Source organism: Protopterus annectens, chromosome 1.part1 (assembly GCF_019279795.1).
Source record: "Protopterus annectens isolate FY-2018-M chromosome 1.part1, PAN1.0, whole genome shotgun sequence".
Taxonomy (NCBI): domain Eukaryota; kingdom Metazoa; phylum Chordata; order Ceratodontiformes; family Protopteridae; genus Protopterus; species Protopterus annectens.
Genome location: NC_056726.1, coordinates 13,484,822 through 13,502,710, shown reverse-complemented (window position 1 = coordinate 13,502,710; position 17,889 = coordinate 13,484,822). Strand labels below are relative to the sequence as shown.

General features: G+C 40.8%; 1 protein-coding gene across 1 annotated transcript in view; it reads right to left on the bottom strand.

Moving 5' to 3' along the window:
• Positions 1-17,889, bottom strand: part of DOP1A (DOP1 leucine zipper like protein A) — a 2,183,138-nt gene that overhangs the window by 686,037 nt on the left and 1,479,212 nt on the right. The window contains exon 24 of the mRNA XM_044073353.1: positions 16,792-16,926. Coding sequence (XP_043929288.1) covers positions 16,792-16,926 — 135 coding nt within the window. The remainder of the gene's footprint in view (positions 1-16,791; positions 16,927-17,889) is intronic.

Sequence of the window (17,889 nt, the reverse complement as noted above, 5' to 3'; positions counted from 1 at the left end):
CACTGATGACATATTAATCCAGTCTGAGACAGCAGAAGAGCATGTATGGCTTCTTTAAAAAAGTTTTCCATACTCTACAGCAGGCAAGGTTTAAGGTTAAAAGTGAAAAGATTCAGTTTATGTCTCAAGAAGTTAAGTTTCTAGGTACTATTATAAAACCATCAGGAAGGTCTCCTTCCCTGTGTGTGTGCAAGGCATTTTACAAATGGAAAAGCCATTCTCTATAGCAGATCTACATAAATTCATGGGAATCATGAATTACAATAGGGGATTTATAGAGGATTATGCAGCTGTGGCTGCTCCTCTTTACAAAGTGGACAAACTCAGCTGGATTAATATTTGACCTATGCCTAGTGCCGGTAAATAGATATTAATAATTGTTTTATGATAGTAATTTATTTTCATATAATTTTCACATTTTTCCAAATATCTCAACAACCAAGTAACACAGATAGAAATTCTTGGCCTCAGATGAAAGCTCTCAGCTAGGTGAATAAAATGCTTCTGAAAGCATGTGTGTAACTTGTTGCTGAGATATTGTAAATTGTTTGCGCATTATTACAAATGTAATAATTACTGTGTTTACTGTGGCTTATAAAATTCAGTTTAAGACCTACAATCTAAAAAATATACCACCACTATAAAAATAGTCCATACTGAAGGGTTTGTCATTTATACTTCTTTCATAACCACTATGGTTCCACACATATGAATATTTGGTTGAAATGTGAGGACATAATTTGATTCTATCAAAAGGCTTAGGCTCCGCCCATTCGAAGTTACAGTGCAAACTTCCTGAGCTCCACTGGAGTGAATGAGTTAAACCATCTGTCTTTATAGCTGGAGCACGGTACTGGGACAAAGGCAAATACTGGACAGGATTTGCTGTAGTTCCAGAAAATCCACACATGGGTTCTCCCGAACTAATCAAGTTACCAGGGTATATGTCAGCTCAAGTAGCTGAATTGGAGGCAGTACTGTATGTGCTAAGGTAATATAATCCTGTTAACATTTTCTCAGACAGTGCTTTTGTAGTAAATTCTTTAAGACTGCATATGTACACCTGGATAAGGCGAAGATTTGTAGACAGTGTAGGCAAACCATTACACCATGCCGAAGTATTAAAAGACATGCATATAGTAATAACAATGTCAAATCAACAAGGACAGTACAGCATTTTAAAGGTAAAAGCAGACCAAAAACCAACAAGTGAAACTTTCAGGTTAAATGCATTGCTTGACTCATTAGCAAAACAAGCAGCACAAAGTGGGGAAAAACTTTCAGGGTATGCGTACATTAATAACGAAGTTAGTGCCTTAAAACAGAAGTTAATACCGTATTTCCACTGTGGTACAGCGGTTGCATTGTTACCTCACAGCAAGAGGTTCTCCCGTTCGATTCTCGGCTTGCCTTGGGAGTGCCTTGTGTGTGGAGTCTGCATGTCCTCCCCGTGGTTGGGTAGTATTCGAAAGACATGTGTGCATAAATGGGCGTGCCTTCATTGAAGGTTGGGCTTCAAGCTGGCACCTCGGCGTTTCGTAAAAAAAAAAAATCTACTGCCAATCATTAGTGGGACCAGAGTTCCGCTGTGGCGACCCCTTACCGGGAAAAAGCCGAAAGACAAACAACAAAAAAATACCATAAAACAGCTAGACCAGCAATCAATTAAGGAAGACCTCATAAATATTCAAAGAAAACAAGGTTTAAAAGAAGAAACAGACCAATGCATGACTGCAGGAATACCAACAAAGGACTACTATTTATATCCCACTACAAAATGGTTACTGTTGCCTTATGTGCCATATCAATTAGCATGTCAGTTGGTCGAATTAAATCACCAAATACTGGGACATGTAGGAGCTGATAAGCTATGGGCAGCTGTAAAAAAAATATTGGAACACAAATTTAAAAAAGGTCTGTAGGCTGATTGTAGAAAAATGTCTAATCTGTTTGCGGGTACATGCTAAAAGCAAAAAGCCTCAATTACATCGGGTACAGCCACCGGACGGGCCACAGTATGCAGGTCTTTTGCCAACAACAAAGGGAGGTTACAGATACCTACTAGTAGTAGTGGACGTCTTTTCAAAATGGGTAGAAGCAATTTCTACCAAAACCATGACAGCAAAGACAACAGCAGAAGCCTTATGGAAAAATATTTTCTGTCATTGGGGGTGGCCACGTGTCACAGAATCAGATAATGGACCACAGTTTGTTAGTAATCTTATTAAGCAAATGTGTAATTTGTTGGGCATACATCAAAGATTTCATGTACCATACCATCCATAATCCAATAGCATACTAGAGCGTGTGAATCGGACATTAAAAGAATGTCTAAAAAAAGGCATGCTTGGAAAAAGGCAATACTTGGGTACAGCATTTGCATGGCATTTTAATGGGTATTCGGGCAACACCAAATAACAAAATGGATATTTCACCATATGAAATAATGACAGGTCATAAAATGCCCATGCTACTACCATTTGATCTGGATATACCTGATGATAGGCCTATGTTAGAAATTAGTAAGCATCAGCAATGGTTAAAAAGGCTTACAGAAATATGTGATTACAATGCAAGAGAGCAAGCATTCCACCTATGGAGAAAGGAGCCAATTTTCCCGCCTGAAGAAAACCTTCCCCGTGGAACAAAAGTATTAGTAAAACTTTCCAAACGGTAGGTCCATGGGATAGTAACTGGCAAAGCCCTTTTGAAGTAGCAGAATAAATTGGACCATTAGTGTATAAAATCAAAAGAAAAAAACAATGTTGGTACAGAAAGATCAGTTAAGGGTTATTAAAACTAGTGAGCAATGTAAATATGATTAAGTTTATTCCCTTGTAGGTTTCCCACAGAGAAAACATAATGAAATTGACATGGTTTAAAATGCATTCTTTTGGAAATACAGTTTTGGATGACCAAAGGCAAACTGATTCAGCAATGGAAGTTCTATTTAAAGGATATATATTTTTTAAACTGATTATAGCTATCATACTATTATTGTATTACGTGGCATTAAATTGTACTTACAACCTTTTAATCAAACTGTAAAGTTACACGAGAGAGAGAGAGAGTAAAGAGATGTGGAAAAATGAGGAAGATTGGTCACCATACTTTAATACATTTTTGGCAAGACAATGTTGGTATGCAAAAAGTATGAATGTTTCTAATTGCTGGATATGTAGTTTAATACCTATAACAACAGGGGTTATGCCTCTGGTATTAATTACACTAAATATGGTTAATAATTGGAGTGTGTTAATAAATGAGTCAGGAGACCAAGTTGGAAATCAATAAGTTATGTACTCACCATAACGTTCGATGTATGTAGTCCATCTCGCCTCGCATTCTTACCCGTGGGTATAGAGCCGAATATCGGCTCCGACTCGGCCAAACTTTTCTAGCTCGAAGTCTTCTATTGGCTGGGCTAAGCAGGTATCCCATGATGCACTGCTCCATATCCCCAGATCTAGTTTGCTGCGAACACTCATTCATACCCCATGCATAACAACATCCAGATAAATAAAAATAAGCTAAAAGTGAAGGGAACTCTGTAAATAAAACCTAACCTCCAGATCCTCCAGGAAGGGGGAAGGTGGGAGGGTAAGTAAGAATGTGAGGCGAGATGGACTACATACATCGAGCGTTATGGTGAGTACATAACTTCTTGATGTTATGTAGTCCAATCTCGCCTACATTCTTACCCGTGGGACAGCGTCCCTAGCACCTACATCCTGGGGGGCTCATAGGAAAATACTCCTGAGTACTGTGGAACCAAAGGACGACCTGCCCCTAGATACCACGTCCAACTTGTAATGAGTAACAAATGTGTGAGGAGAAGCCCAAGTAGCTGCAGCACAAACATCATCCATAGACAATCTGGCTTGATAGGCTGTAGATGTAGAAACAGCCCGAGTACAGTGAGCCTTGACCGGAAACGGCAGGTCTTTTCCTCCTGCGGAGTAAGCGAAAGAGATGCAACTGGATATCCATCTGGATAGGGTGATTTTGGAGACAGGGGACCCAATTTTGTTCTCCAAAAAGGAGACAAATAGTTGATCAGACTTTTGGATATCTTTTGTTCGGTGCAGATAGAAATATAACTGTCTGTGTACATCCAATTGATGAAATTTTAATTCTGCCTTGTTTGAAAAATGGGGAAAGAATACTGGCAACTCAATAGATTGATTAAGATTTGATATGGACGCCACTTTAGGGAGAAAAGAAGGGTTTGGTCTAAGAGAAACCCTGTCCTTATGGAAGATCAAGTATGGAGGTTTGATAGAAAGGGCTTGAATTTCTGAAACTTGCCTGGCTGAAGTGATTGCTATTAAAAAGGCAGTATTCTGGGTGAAGAATTTCAAATCGCAGGTAGCTGCAGGCTCAAAAGGTGGAGAAGTAAGGGTTTGTAAGACAAAATTTAGATCCCAGGGTATGATAGGTTCAGAGACCAGAGGACGGAGTAATAGAGTGCCTTTCAGGAAAGCCTTGCAGAGTCTGTGAACCATCAGACTAGGCTCATTAGCAATGTGAAAGTTAGAAATCGCTGCCAATTGAACTTTAATGGTAGCTGATGCTGAACCCTGATGGAAAACCATAGACAAAAACTCCAAGACTGAAGCAACTGGGGCTGTGTAAGGATCAATTCCTTGGGTATGAGCCCAAATCGAAAACCTCCTCCACTTGCTAGAATAAATCCTCCTAGTAGAGGGCTTATGACAGGAAGATAAAATATGAACTACCTCAGGTGAAAAGTGATGAAGCCAAACTAACGGTGGAAGTGGAGTAGCCAGGCTGTCAACCGGAGGGTCAGCAGAGAGGGGTGGAACTGTCCCATGTGTGTCAGTTAATCTGGTTGTGGGTCCAGAATCCAAGGAGTGTCCACAATGTAGGGTTGGAGAAAGGGAAACCAGACTTGACGAGGCCAGTGTGGAGCAATCAGAATCATTCTGCTTCCCAAGGATTGCGCTTTCTGAATCACTTTTGATAGCAAGGGAAACGGAGGGAAAGCATAAAGCAGATCGGGGGGCCAACAGTGAACTAGAGTGTCCCTGGGTGACTCCCCCTGTGGGGGGATCAGCGTGAAGTAGCTGCTGCATTTGGCATTGAGGGGGCTGGCAAAAAGGTTGCAGCAAGGCTGACCCCATCTGCTGAAAATTTGTTCTGCAACTAGACGATTCAGGGACCATTCGTAATGCTTCAGAATGGCTCTGCTTAGCCTGTCCGCTATCACGTTGGACTTCCCCGGAATGTGAGTTGCCACCAGAAACCGTTGGGAAGATACTGCCCACTGCCACACTCGCATGGCCTCTCTGCACAGGGGGGTAAGATCTGCTTCCCCCCTGCTTGTTCAGATACCACACCACTGACATGTTGTCCAAGTGTATTGCAATAGTCCCTAGAGGTAAAAAGCTCTGAAGTGCCTGCAACGCAAGTAGCACCGCTCTCATCTCTGGGACGTTGATATGCAGATGTATCTCGTGATCTTGCCATGTGCCTTGGACTGTCCTCCCGAGATAATGCCCCCCCCACCCCATCTGGGAGGCGTCCATGGTCACTGTGGCAACCGGGGTTGGTGGAACGAAGGGTTTTCCCCTGTCCAGATTGTTGGTGCAAAGCCACCAACTGAGATCCTGTTTGCATCTGTCCGTGAGCAAAATAGGGTGAGAAAGTGGAAGTTTTTGGAGAGACCATTGAGCAAAGAGGAGCCATTGAAGAAGCCTCATGTGCAATCTCGCTAGAGGGACCAACATGATTGTTGCTGCCATGGTCCCCAGGAATTGAAGAACCCGTCTTGCCTTCGCTTTCCTCAGGGGAATCAGGGCGTGCACCTGTTGCTGTAAGAATCTGATTCTTTCCTGCGGTAAAAATGCTCGCATTTGAACGGTGTCTAATTCTGCGCCTATAAAAATGACACACTGTGAGGGTAACAAGGCAGATTTTTCCCAATTTAGTGTTATGCCCAACTGTTGACAGAGAGTGATGGTAGCGTCCCTGGTTTGGATTAGTAGATGCCTGGTGGGGGCGGTAAGGAGCCAGTCGTCCAGATATGGAAACACTTGGAATCCTTGACATCTCAAGTGAGCTATCACCACCACCATACACCTGGTGAACACCCTGGGGGCTGTGGTGAGACCACAGGGCAGGGCTCGAAACTGGAAATGACTGGCTCCCAGCCAGAAGCGAAGATGACTCCTGGATGCCCTGTCCATTTTGACATGGTAGTAAGCATCCTTGAGGTCGATAGAGCACATCCATACTTCTCCCAACAATGGGAGAATCGATTGTAGTGTGACCATACGGAACTTGGACTTCTGTACGTAGTTGTTCAGTTGGCTGAGATCTAATATGGGTCTCAGGTCCCCTGTTCTTTTTGGCACCAAAAAGAATCTTGAGTAAGTCCCTAATCCGACTTGGTCTGAGGGGACACGCTGGATGGCTCCCTTTCTTAGCAGCTTTGAAACCTCTGAAGCTGCTTGATCCCTTTGACTGGGTGGAATGTCTGGGATTTTCCAGACTGGAGGGCGGGGGTCTAATGAAAAGGGAATGACATAACCTCCGGAAATTATTCGTAATACCCATCGGTCCTGGGTGATGCCTTGCCAGACTTCTGGGTATAATGATATTCGACCCCCGACTGGCTGCGGAAAAGCACAGTTGGGCATCCCATCAGGAACGATGGTAGGGAGAGCTGCGAAAGGAATCGCGGTCTCCTGAATTGCGGGGGCCCCCTCTGCCTCTAGGGCGGCATCTCCCTGAATAACCTCCCCCTCCTCTGCCTCTGGAGGGGGGCTCACCTTGTGCTCCTGGAAAAACCTCTGTGATTTTTTGAACCACATCTTCCCACCCTGCTGGGCCCTGGGGTAAGGCCTAGAGGGAAGGGAGAAACGGACCCCTACAGCAGACAGGGTCTTTCCCTCTTGTTCGCACCTGGTGAGGGTGTCTTTCACTTTGGTTCCGAACAAAGAAGAACCATCATAGGGGGCATCAGTGAAAGAAGACTTGAAGGCCTCCGCTAAATGACAAAGGCGCAGCCAGGCTTGTCTTCTAAGGGTGACTCCTGAGCTTGCTGCCCTACTCGCTCCATTGGCTGCATAAGAAATGAGCCACATGGAGGAGTTAACGATGGAATTAAGGGTAGACACCTGGACGTTAACCGTCTGGGCCACCGCCTCAGGAACGTTACCCGCAAGAGTATCTCCTAACTCCTTGAGGAGATCTCTCTGGAGCCGAGTAAAATAAGACAGATAGTTCAACGACCGTAAGGTAAAGGTTGCTGATGAGAGGGTACGCTTCCCGTACCGGTCCATGGTCCTAGACTCCTTCTTAGGAGGATGGACGGAGGAAGATGTCTCCGCTACTTCCTTCTGAGTGGCCGCCGCCACCACCATGGCATCCACAGGGACTCCTTTAGACAGAAACTCCTTACCCGGGGGAGCAGAAAAAACGTATTGGGCCGCCTGGGTACAGGTTCCATAGAATCGGGGTTCTCCCACACCCTCCGACAAATTAAGTCCAGAAGTTCGTCGAAGGGTGGGGACACCCAGGAGGTGGAGGGCTGAGCACCAAAGGCCTTCAGGAAGACCGACTCCTCCTCGGAGGGGGCTTTGGATGGCCAGTCACTTCTTTGCTTCAATATCTCCAGGATGTCGGAGAAGGAAACATCATCAGAGGATGACTTTGGGCACCCCTCCGATTCCTCGAGGTCAGTATCTGAGGTGAGAGACTCATCCTGGGAGTCTATATGCTTCCTCTTGCATGTTTTCTTTCTAGGGGGCTCCTCAGGCATGAACTCTGAAGGGCCTTCAGAAACTTGAGGATCACTCGTGGTGGTATCCCTAGGCCTTGGTGCTCCGCTGTCTATAGATAGGTGATGATCAGAGGCTCTCACCGGAGTGGTGGGGGACAGAATGATCGACCCGCATGATGTAGCTGACGATCTGGCCAGTGCAGTCTACATGGCCTCAAAGGCAGGCCACCCCGAGTCCGAGGACGGGCCAGCCTCCAAGATCATGACAGGAGTCGGGGTTCCTCGAGCCGAGGCACCGAGCAGGAGACTCGGAACCAAAATATGTCCCGAGATGTCCCGCTCGGGCCCGACTGAAGAATCCCGAGTCCCGAACCCCGTGGACTGCGCCGACGGGGTCGGAGCAGACGTCGGTACCGAAAGGCCCAGAGGGTCCATCGGAACCGACTTAGGAACATCACATGGAGTGGAACACTCTGGCTCCAAAGACAGAGATGCGTTTGGAGGAGGAATGATCGAAGAAAGTATCGGGATGGGCTCCGGAGCCGACTGGGATGGAGCCGAAAACAATTTTGTCAAAATCTGTGACTGGAGGAGCCTCTGCACCACCCTATCAACATCCACATCTGAAAGAGTCCTGGGGGATTTGGAGAACAGGGAGGGAGATCGAGATCTCCTCTCGGGTGACACTTGTCTAAGACTGGGCGATCGGCTCCGAAGAGGTTCCAATATAATTGGATCCGACGCCGGTTCTATCAACACCAACACTTCCTGTGGCCCCGAGGACAGTGGAGCCGACGAGGTTGAAGCAAGTTTTGTGACTTTCTCCGGTGGCTCCGAGGAAATTGAAGGAGCCGGAGATCTTTTTTTTTACTTTGAGGACTTAGATTTAGAACTGGAAGCAGAATCCATGGCCTCTTCGAATGAGGGTTTCAAGAGCCCCTTTAAAATCAGCTTATTCTTTCTTTCTTGCAGCACCCTGGGACTAAAAGCATGGCAGAAGCTGCAGGACTCCTGCAGATGGATTGCTCCCAGGCAATAAACACAAACAGAATGTCCATCGGTGATGGACATCTTGTAACCACACTTAGAGCACTTCTTAAAACCCGAAGGTTTGTGCTCTTTGGAATCCTTGGACATAATTCAACAAGTAACCACAATTACCACAACGCTGCACAAGTCACTGTCTGACAGGAAGGACACAGACACACAAAGCACCACAAAATGCAGGAACAAGTTTCTTACACAGCACAGCATGTGACATGATGAAAATAAATCCTCCCACTGCTGAGGTGAAACTGCCGAACAAAACAACAAGAACAGCAGACAACAACGACAGAAATATCACCCAGGCTAATGCTGTAAACCAAGTGGCTGTGAAAATAGAGCTGGAAACGCTGTCCGCAAAAAACACCTTAAATTTCCGTTTAAAACAAATTTAATATCTTCAAGATTAAAAATAAAATAAAAGTCCCTTATTGTTCACAAACGATAAGAGCTTTCGAGAGAGTCTTCATCAGATTGTAATAGAAAGTGGGACACTCATTTTATTTATAAATTTTTTTTTCTAATTGCTCAGCCAATGCGGGCTCGTGCTTTTTAATTTTGTCCTATCAATTGTCTTACATTTCCATCCTATTTTAAATCAATAGGCAAAATGAAGGTCCTTTGTGGTTGCCACACCTCCAAATTCTTTACGAGTGCTTTCATTGTCTAAAATAAAAGTTGCATGCATTTGATTTGATGAAAGGTTTCAGCAAATAAAGGCCCAATGTTTCAAGTTGTAACCAACCATGATGGGTCCCTGATAAAATTATGTTAACACTTTTCAGCCAATACATTGTTTTCCTTTTCTTATTGGTATATTTTTGAAGTAAAAGCCGCATGCAATTTCAATTATTAGCAACTGACATTATTAGAAAGATTAAACACATAAGTTTCGTATTGTGTGCATCCTTTGATGTTTGCTGTGCAAAAAAAAATTCTTGTAATTCTATTTATTGGAAGCCCAGTACCTTTGTACCAGTAAGTCACCCAGCAGTGGAATTGTTTACAAGGCTTTGTAGTAATGAAGTTGAGAAACTAAGGATGGATACTCGTACAAAACATTATAGGAATATCACTTTTGATAAAAAACAAGCCATTTACAACCTGCAACAGAATACCAATATTGTTTTGAAACCAGCAGACAAAGGTGGAGCCATTGTCGTTATGGATACCTTTTGGTATGCCAACAGAATGGAGAACATGTTGAAAGATTCTAAAACATATGTAGGGGTAACAACTGTTACTATAAATCAGGCTATAAAAAGAATGAGCTCCTATCTGAGTGACATGGTGTCACAAAGACAAATTGATCTATAATTGTTCAACTTCCTGGACATATACAAGCCTACTATTCCAACTATTAATGGACTCCCTAAGATACACAAAGATTTTTCCAATCCGCCATTACGCCTGATAGTGTCAGGCCAGGGATGGATCACAGAAAACATGTCTCTGTATGTAGAAAGGGAACTAAGAGAGCTCCTAATTTCTTGTGACGCAGTCTTGAGGGATACTGATGACTTTTTACACAAGATTAGAACAACTAGGGAAAGAACTATTGACCATCATGATCTTTTGTTAACTACACGATGTAAATAACCTTTTCACCACCATCCCAAATGACATCGGGATAGATTCAATAAGAACACTGTCAACAAAGAAGATTTCAGCAGAAACCCATTAAAATTTGTGCGTTGCTTGAATTAATATTGGAAAACAATTATTTTGTCTATGGTGACAAAATTTATTTACAGAGATGGAGGGTTGCCATGGGCACCCCCCTGTGCTAACAGTTATTCCAATTTAGTTCTAGTAGAGTGGAAAATGCAACATGTGCTTCATTCCAATAATCCATGGCAAGAATGTATTCTGTATTATGGATGTTTTGTGGAGGATTTTTTTATCTTATGGAGAGGAGAAGTAGAACAATTCATACAATTTAGGAGCTATCTTGACTCCACCACATCATTTCTAACATTTACAGCCAGCTATTCCAGGGAAGCAGTTAGCTTCCTTGATGTAAATATTATCCTTAGTGACACAGGTACATTGGTCACAGAATTACACAGGAAAAATACATGGAGGAACCATTACTTATTAAAGAGTAGCATGCATCCAAGGCATATCACAAAAAATATTATGCACAATGAGGTCAACAGGATTTATAGACGCTGCAACCAAGAAGTCACACGTGACAAAGAAATCAAATTCTTACAAAAGAATTTGAAAGAAAGAGGTTATAATGAACAAGATCTGAAGCCTGTCACTGATAGAGAGCGTAATAGATCTATACATGAGAATGAAAGAACTAGGGTCCTACTGACCTACAGCACTGACAATTATCAGATTCAAAAGGTGATAAAACAATTCTGGCCGATCCTGACACAAGATCCACAGTTGAAAGATATAGTGGGAGATAGACCATATTTTTGTTTCAAGAATAAAAAGAACTTAAAAAGATTGTTGTGCACCACCAATGGGAACAGTAAAAACCAGATAGTAGGCCGTAAAGGCACTTTTAGGTGTGGACATTGTATTGATTGTCCCCTGATAGATAATAGCAATCATTTTGAACATCCAAGAACTAAAAGAAGTTATACCTTCAATGTAAAAGCTACTTATACAACAACTAATGTGATTAACTGGCTACATGCAAGTCCTGTTCATCTTTTTATGTGGGGAAAACTAACCAGATGTTTAAAAGACGCATACAAAGACATCAAAGGGACATAGCAAACAAAGATACTCACAGTGCATTAGCCCTACATATCGATATGCACAGGGGTCATTCTTTTTTATTTAAAGTCATTGAAATTATATATACCGGCCCAAGGAAAGGTGACATTGAAAACCTAACAGAGTTAAGGGAAATAAAATGGATAATTAATTTATGAGCCGATCAACCACCAGGCTTAAACAGTGTCATACCCTTGAAACCTGTTCTGAAGATGAGAAGACCAACCATAAGTTAATATCATAAATCCCTGAATACAGGGCACTTATGGTGTAGATTAAAATAGTTGAAGTATATGTATAAAATTCTCAATTTTTATTTTGACAGCCTATCTGGATGAAAATTAACGCTATGAATCAGTATCAGTAAGATATGGAAGACGTTACAATCTTCACAGACAAATACAGATGTTGAGAATGAAGATCGGGAAAGATCAGATTTTTGTAAAGGAAACCTATCATAGGCTGATTACATTATATATCAACCGTAGGATCTTTATGCTATCTATGGAAAGTTTGAACCAGATGGCATGTGAAGAAATAAGACCTCTATCTTCAGTGACTGAAAATACTAACATCCGCTCTATATTTACTTATCTTATTGAGGCAATATGCCACGCATTAACATACAAGTGTATTGGAATGTCATCATTGTCACCTTTCATTATGTTTGGGTTAAACAGGAATATATGTATCGGCATAGCCTTCTGTTGAAGACAGCTTCAGTGGAATCAAACATTGAAAGACGATCATAAATCAGAACAGTGTTTTATTAGTTCCAGTACACGACTTCATCCAACCATAGGACCAAAATTAATTGAGATCATTAATACATCCTTGGTGGTGTCTCTTATGATGAGTGCGTCAATGGATTTGAAATTTGCCTAATTTGTTTCTTGTTTGCATTTACAAATATGAAGAAGATGTTAGCAACTGAATAAATGCATTGGTATATGCCACAAAAACTCTTTAGAATTGTATGAGTAAAGCTAAATCAATCTGGGACAGGTAAAGATCAGGATGGAATTTCCTAGGGAAGTTTTAAAGTTCTTGAATAATACTGGACTTTTAACTCCTTGCAACAACAGAACAAATAATTTGATTTGTTTAAACACTCAGCTCATTTGCATAAGCTACAAAGCCACGAACGTCTCACTATAGGATATCCTTTTGTTAATACTAAATGCATCAACAAGTAGATTCATAAAAATGTGTAAACCCCAAAGGATGCACATTATATGAATCTTATGTGCTTAATCTTTTTAAGAAAGCGAGCTGTCAACTAAGTTAAATTGATATTATATTGATCTGGGAATGAAAAACATTGCGTAGGTTAAATAGTGACTTTAATTCTCTTAGAGGTGTATACGTTAGGCCAAGCAAACTGGGATTGGTAGATGTCAAGATGGAATTTCCAACCAAAAGTTACTAAGCTCTCGAATATTACTGGATTTCCAAATCCTTGCAACAGCAGTGCAAAGACTTTGATTCGTCGAAGCATTTAGCTTATTTACATAAGTTATGAAGTCATGATTGTTTTTTTCTAGGACATTTTTCCATCAGTATCAAATATTTCAATAAACAGAATTATAAGAATGTTTTTTTGTGCAGCAAACATCAAAGGACGCACACCATATGAAACTTATGTGTTTAATCTTTCTAATAATGCGAGTTGTTAATAATTGAAATTGCATACAGCTTTTACTTCAAAAATATACCAATAGGAAAAGAAAAGCAATGTATTGGCTGAAAAGTGCTAACATAATTTTATCAGGGACCCATCGTGGTTGGTTACAACTGGAAACATTGGGCCTTTATTTGCTGAAACTTTTTGTCAAATCAAATGCATGCAACTTTTATTTTAGACAATGAAAGCACTCGTAAAGAATTTGGAGGTGTGGCAACCACAGAGGACCTTCATTGGCCCTACTGATTTAAAATAGGATGGAAATGTAAGACAATTGATAGGACAAAATTAAAAAGCATGAGCCCGCATTGGCTGAGCAATTACATTTTTTTTTATAAATAAAATGAGTGTCCCACTTTCTATTACAATCTGATGAAGACTCTCTCGAAAGCGCTTATCGTTTGTGAATAAGGGACTTTTATTTTCTTTTCTTTCTAATTTTGAAGAAGATATTAAATTTGTTTTAAATGGAAATTTAAGGTGTTTTTGTGAACAGCGTTTCCAGGTCTATTTTCACAGCCACTTGGTTTACAGCATTAGCATGCGTGATATTTCTGTCGTTGTTGTCTGCTATACTATGTGACATAGATCTGACTGTATCTATTAATAGGCATACTTTTTATAAATTCAGCAATACGTGCTCTCTTACAAGCTATTTCCTCAAAAAACATGTTCTCCCACAGTATCAGCAAAGAAGTTGACAGATGAATGGACACAGCTTTTTATAAAATCAGCAGTACTTGTTGTTCCATAAGATGTTTCCTTAAAAACATGTTTGCCATGATATTAAAAAAGATTGATGTAATTCCTCACAGATAAATGGACATAGGCAATACAAAAAACAATTTGTATGTGCTTTATCACAAAACATTTCCTTAAAAAACAAGTCTGGAAAGTAAAGCATCAGCAGAACAGATGTTTCCGTATAAAGCCCAAAAAAGATACCAAGAGGAAAACAGGATCTAAAGTGCATGAGAACAGTATAAGTAGGCTGTAAAAATTCAGCTGTGTTAAAGGAATTGGTAGGAACGCACTTGTTCTGAGGTAATGTATAGGAGAAGGAGAATAATCATCCATGCTGACCATAAAGTAAAACTTTATACATCTAAACTACAAGTTGTTGCAGTAGCACGTGTCGCTTGTTATAAGAATAAATTATTTATTAGTACCTCTGCTTACAATAAAATACTATTGTGCTGCAAAATATATTTTCTCATCAGTGCAGGCTCTGTGTTTTAAACAGACTGCAGATACAGTAATGCAAAACTCTGTGTTTTTGATTCAGCAGTAAACAGCGAACAAGACTTTGTGTCTTAAGACGACTTTGGTTCCAGTACAGCACAGCAGCACCTTTATAAATTCATTTTTCACCAACACCTCAGTTCCTTTGCCAGTTTTCTCCAATAAATTCCACCCCCTTTGCCTATTGTCTGTATCCCTAACTGCAGTTATGCCTATTTGCAGAATCTCCTTTCTCCATTCCTGTGTTGGCTTAGCTCTAAGAATACTTTCTGCTACTTTATGAATACAATATTCTGTATGGTTATTTTTATTCTCCTTAAGGATCTGTATCCACAGTCCCAGTCTCTCCTTGTTTCTTGAGCTTCCCCTATTTCATTATCATTCCTTTCCACTTTGAATTGCAGCTTTCTGCATGTGCTATGTATAGCAGTCTTAACTGCATAGCTCTGAAATAACCCCTACAAATCAGGTAATTCCAATCCGCCTTGTTCTACTGGCAGAATCTGCTTATCCCACTTGACTCCTGCTGTTTTCCCCTCCCAAATGAAATCCTACAGCTCTTTATTAATTGCTATCCACCACTTCCCCTCTGGTTGTTAAAAATATGTTTGACCTGTGTATAAAACTAAAGGGACTAAAATCTACTGGATGTATCTTGCTAGCCAGATCCATAAAATACAGCTTTCAATTTCTCAGTTTTACATTATCTTTTGTTTAGTCTCTTCCCACATATTAGCTGCCACAACAGAATCCGTTTTAATCCACATTTCTAAGTATTTTATTTTCATTAAGTATTACTGTTTTAGAGATTTTTTTTACTACTACACAACAGACCTTCTTTCCAGTAGCAGAGTTTTAAAATTCTCCTCTTATGCACAAAGCACCTTACATGTATACCAAATATCCAATACATTTTTTCACTGTTTTTAAAATACCACTGAACTGCATCTTAGTTAAACCCATAGAATTCCCAAGCAAAGACTTTCCTAACAAGGAATCACCAGACTGGAAAAATAGTTTAGGGGTTTTCTCCTTGTTTAAAATCAAACGATTTCTTCAGAATAACAACTCTCATTACAAAATGGTTAAAATACAAATACACCCAAGGCACATGTTCTAAGACTAACCAGTTACATTCAAACACACAGTTTTGCTGTCTTAATTTTCAAAATACATGTAATGGGCTAGATTCAGAAAGGCTAAAAGAAGGCGTACTCTAGGTGTACAACGTGTGGTAACCATTTCTGATTCAGAGACAGCAGGCTATCTCTGCGGCCATATTAAATGCCAATGAGGAATTCTGGGGGAGAAGCCTTTGCTAATTAGCCATGTGCTATTCCCTCAGAAATGCCTACAGTAAAGTATTTATGCAGCTGAGTGATTCAAAGAATCCCTTCGCTATGACAGGTAGTATTGGGTTGTGTGTGTCATATGGCTGCACGTGTGGGCATATGTAGAGATATAAGTGGTATAAGGTGAGTATGTGTCTGTATGGGAGTTTGCCATGGAGGGGTTGCTTGTCGGATAGACAAGTTGAGAGGTGGTGTGTGTGTGTGTGTGTGTGTGTGTGTGTGTGTGTGTGTGTGTGTGTGTGGTGTGCACACACATTTTTATATCTACACACACACACACACACACACACCTATATATCTATATATATATATATATATATATATATATATATATATATATATAGATAGATATATATCACATGCACTCTGCAAGCAAAACTCAGACAAATCAGAGTTTTCACTGTGCAATACGTTAAACCTTCTGTAATGAAGGCCTATAGGACATATGCAAATGACCCCTTAAGGACATCACACGTTTCAACTACATGGCTTCTACATGTCCATGACTTTTTATTTCTTAAGTCTTTATGACTACATTCAGGCCAATAAAGCCAAACCCCACTTGTTGTGTAACCATGTGGCAATCCTTGAGATTCAAAGGCCTATGGGATATATGCAAATGACCCCTTAAGGACATCACGTGTTTCAACTACATGGCTTCTAAATGCCCATGACTTGTTACTTTTTAAGTGTTTATGATTACATTCAGGCCAATAAAGCCAAACGCCACTTGTTGTGTAACTATGTGGCAACCCTTGAGATTCAAATCTAGTCTGGATGAGAAAAGAGAGCACAATGAAAAAAGAACAGGACTGGAAAGCAAAGGGAATGCAGGTACTGAGAGGCACTGCAGCAACTCATGTTAAAAGGCAGACATTTCCATCACAGTAAAACATAAATGCTAGATCAATGTACTAAAGAGTTACAAACCTTAAGAAGGACCTAATACTGTGACAATTCATTTGCAACAGTTTCAAAAATCCTACCTTCTCTCTGGCGATTGCTGGAGGCTGTTTCAGAACTTCTTTCACAGTTTGTATTACAGTCTCTGTCCTCATCACACTAATTGAACGAACCAGCTCAACTAGTAAGAGTTGTTCTTCAGTAGCTGGAGGAATAACCTGGAAAATGAGGCACATATGAATCTTCCTCATTATATGTATATTTAATCTAACCAATGATTACATGCAAATGAAGCTATCAAGTTCTAAAGAACTGATTACTACTATGAAGCAATTTACATTCAGTCACATAGAACACTTGGCTGGCTATACCTTTGCTGCTACTTCCAGTGTTTGGATCACTTACTTTTTATTAAATAGATAAGGAGCTGATTCCCACAGACCCCTTTCAGTAAAAACCTGGGTGTACAGCATGATTCTCATGGACCCCTTTCAGTAAAAACCTGGGGATACAGCATGATTCTTATGGACACTTTTCAGGGAAAACGTGGGGATACAGCATGATTCTCGTGGACCCCCTTCAGTAAAAACATGGGTGCCCAGCACAGTTCACATGGACCCCTTTCAGTAAAAACCTGTGTATACAGCACGGTTCACATGGACCCCTTTCAGTAAAAACCTTCGTATACAACAAGATGTACAACACAGTCTTGATTACACTGCACAGCCTTAAGCCTGAACTTCATGTTTCACTCATTTAGTTGGTACACTGAGAATCACTATCAGAAATAAAACCAATAACTATGTACACAGCTTACAGGTTTGTACAATTAATTAAAATACTTGGTCTCCCACAAGAAGTGTCTGAAATCATCCATGGTAAATTACTGGCAGTTTTTCTGCCACATAACAATACTAGGTGAATTTATTAAATCAAGTGAAGAAAGCATTTGCAAGAAGCTGCATCTAATGGGCACAACATTAGGGCTTTTCAGAACTGCAGCACCAATACAGGACTTGACTTCAGTGGGTGGTGTGAACTAGATTGTTAGCTCAGTGATGTTTTGCTCCCCCATCCCTGTGGGGATGTGTTATTAGCAGGGAAATTATAATTTCTCCATTCAAAATTCCAAACAGCGTACCTGATCTGACCTGACCTTTCCTTAACCACATAATAATTTA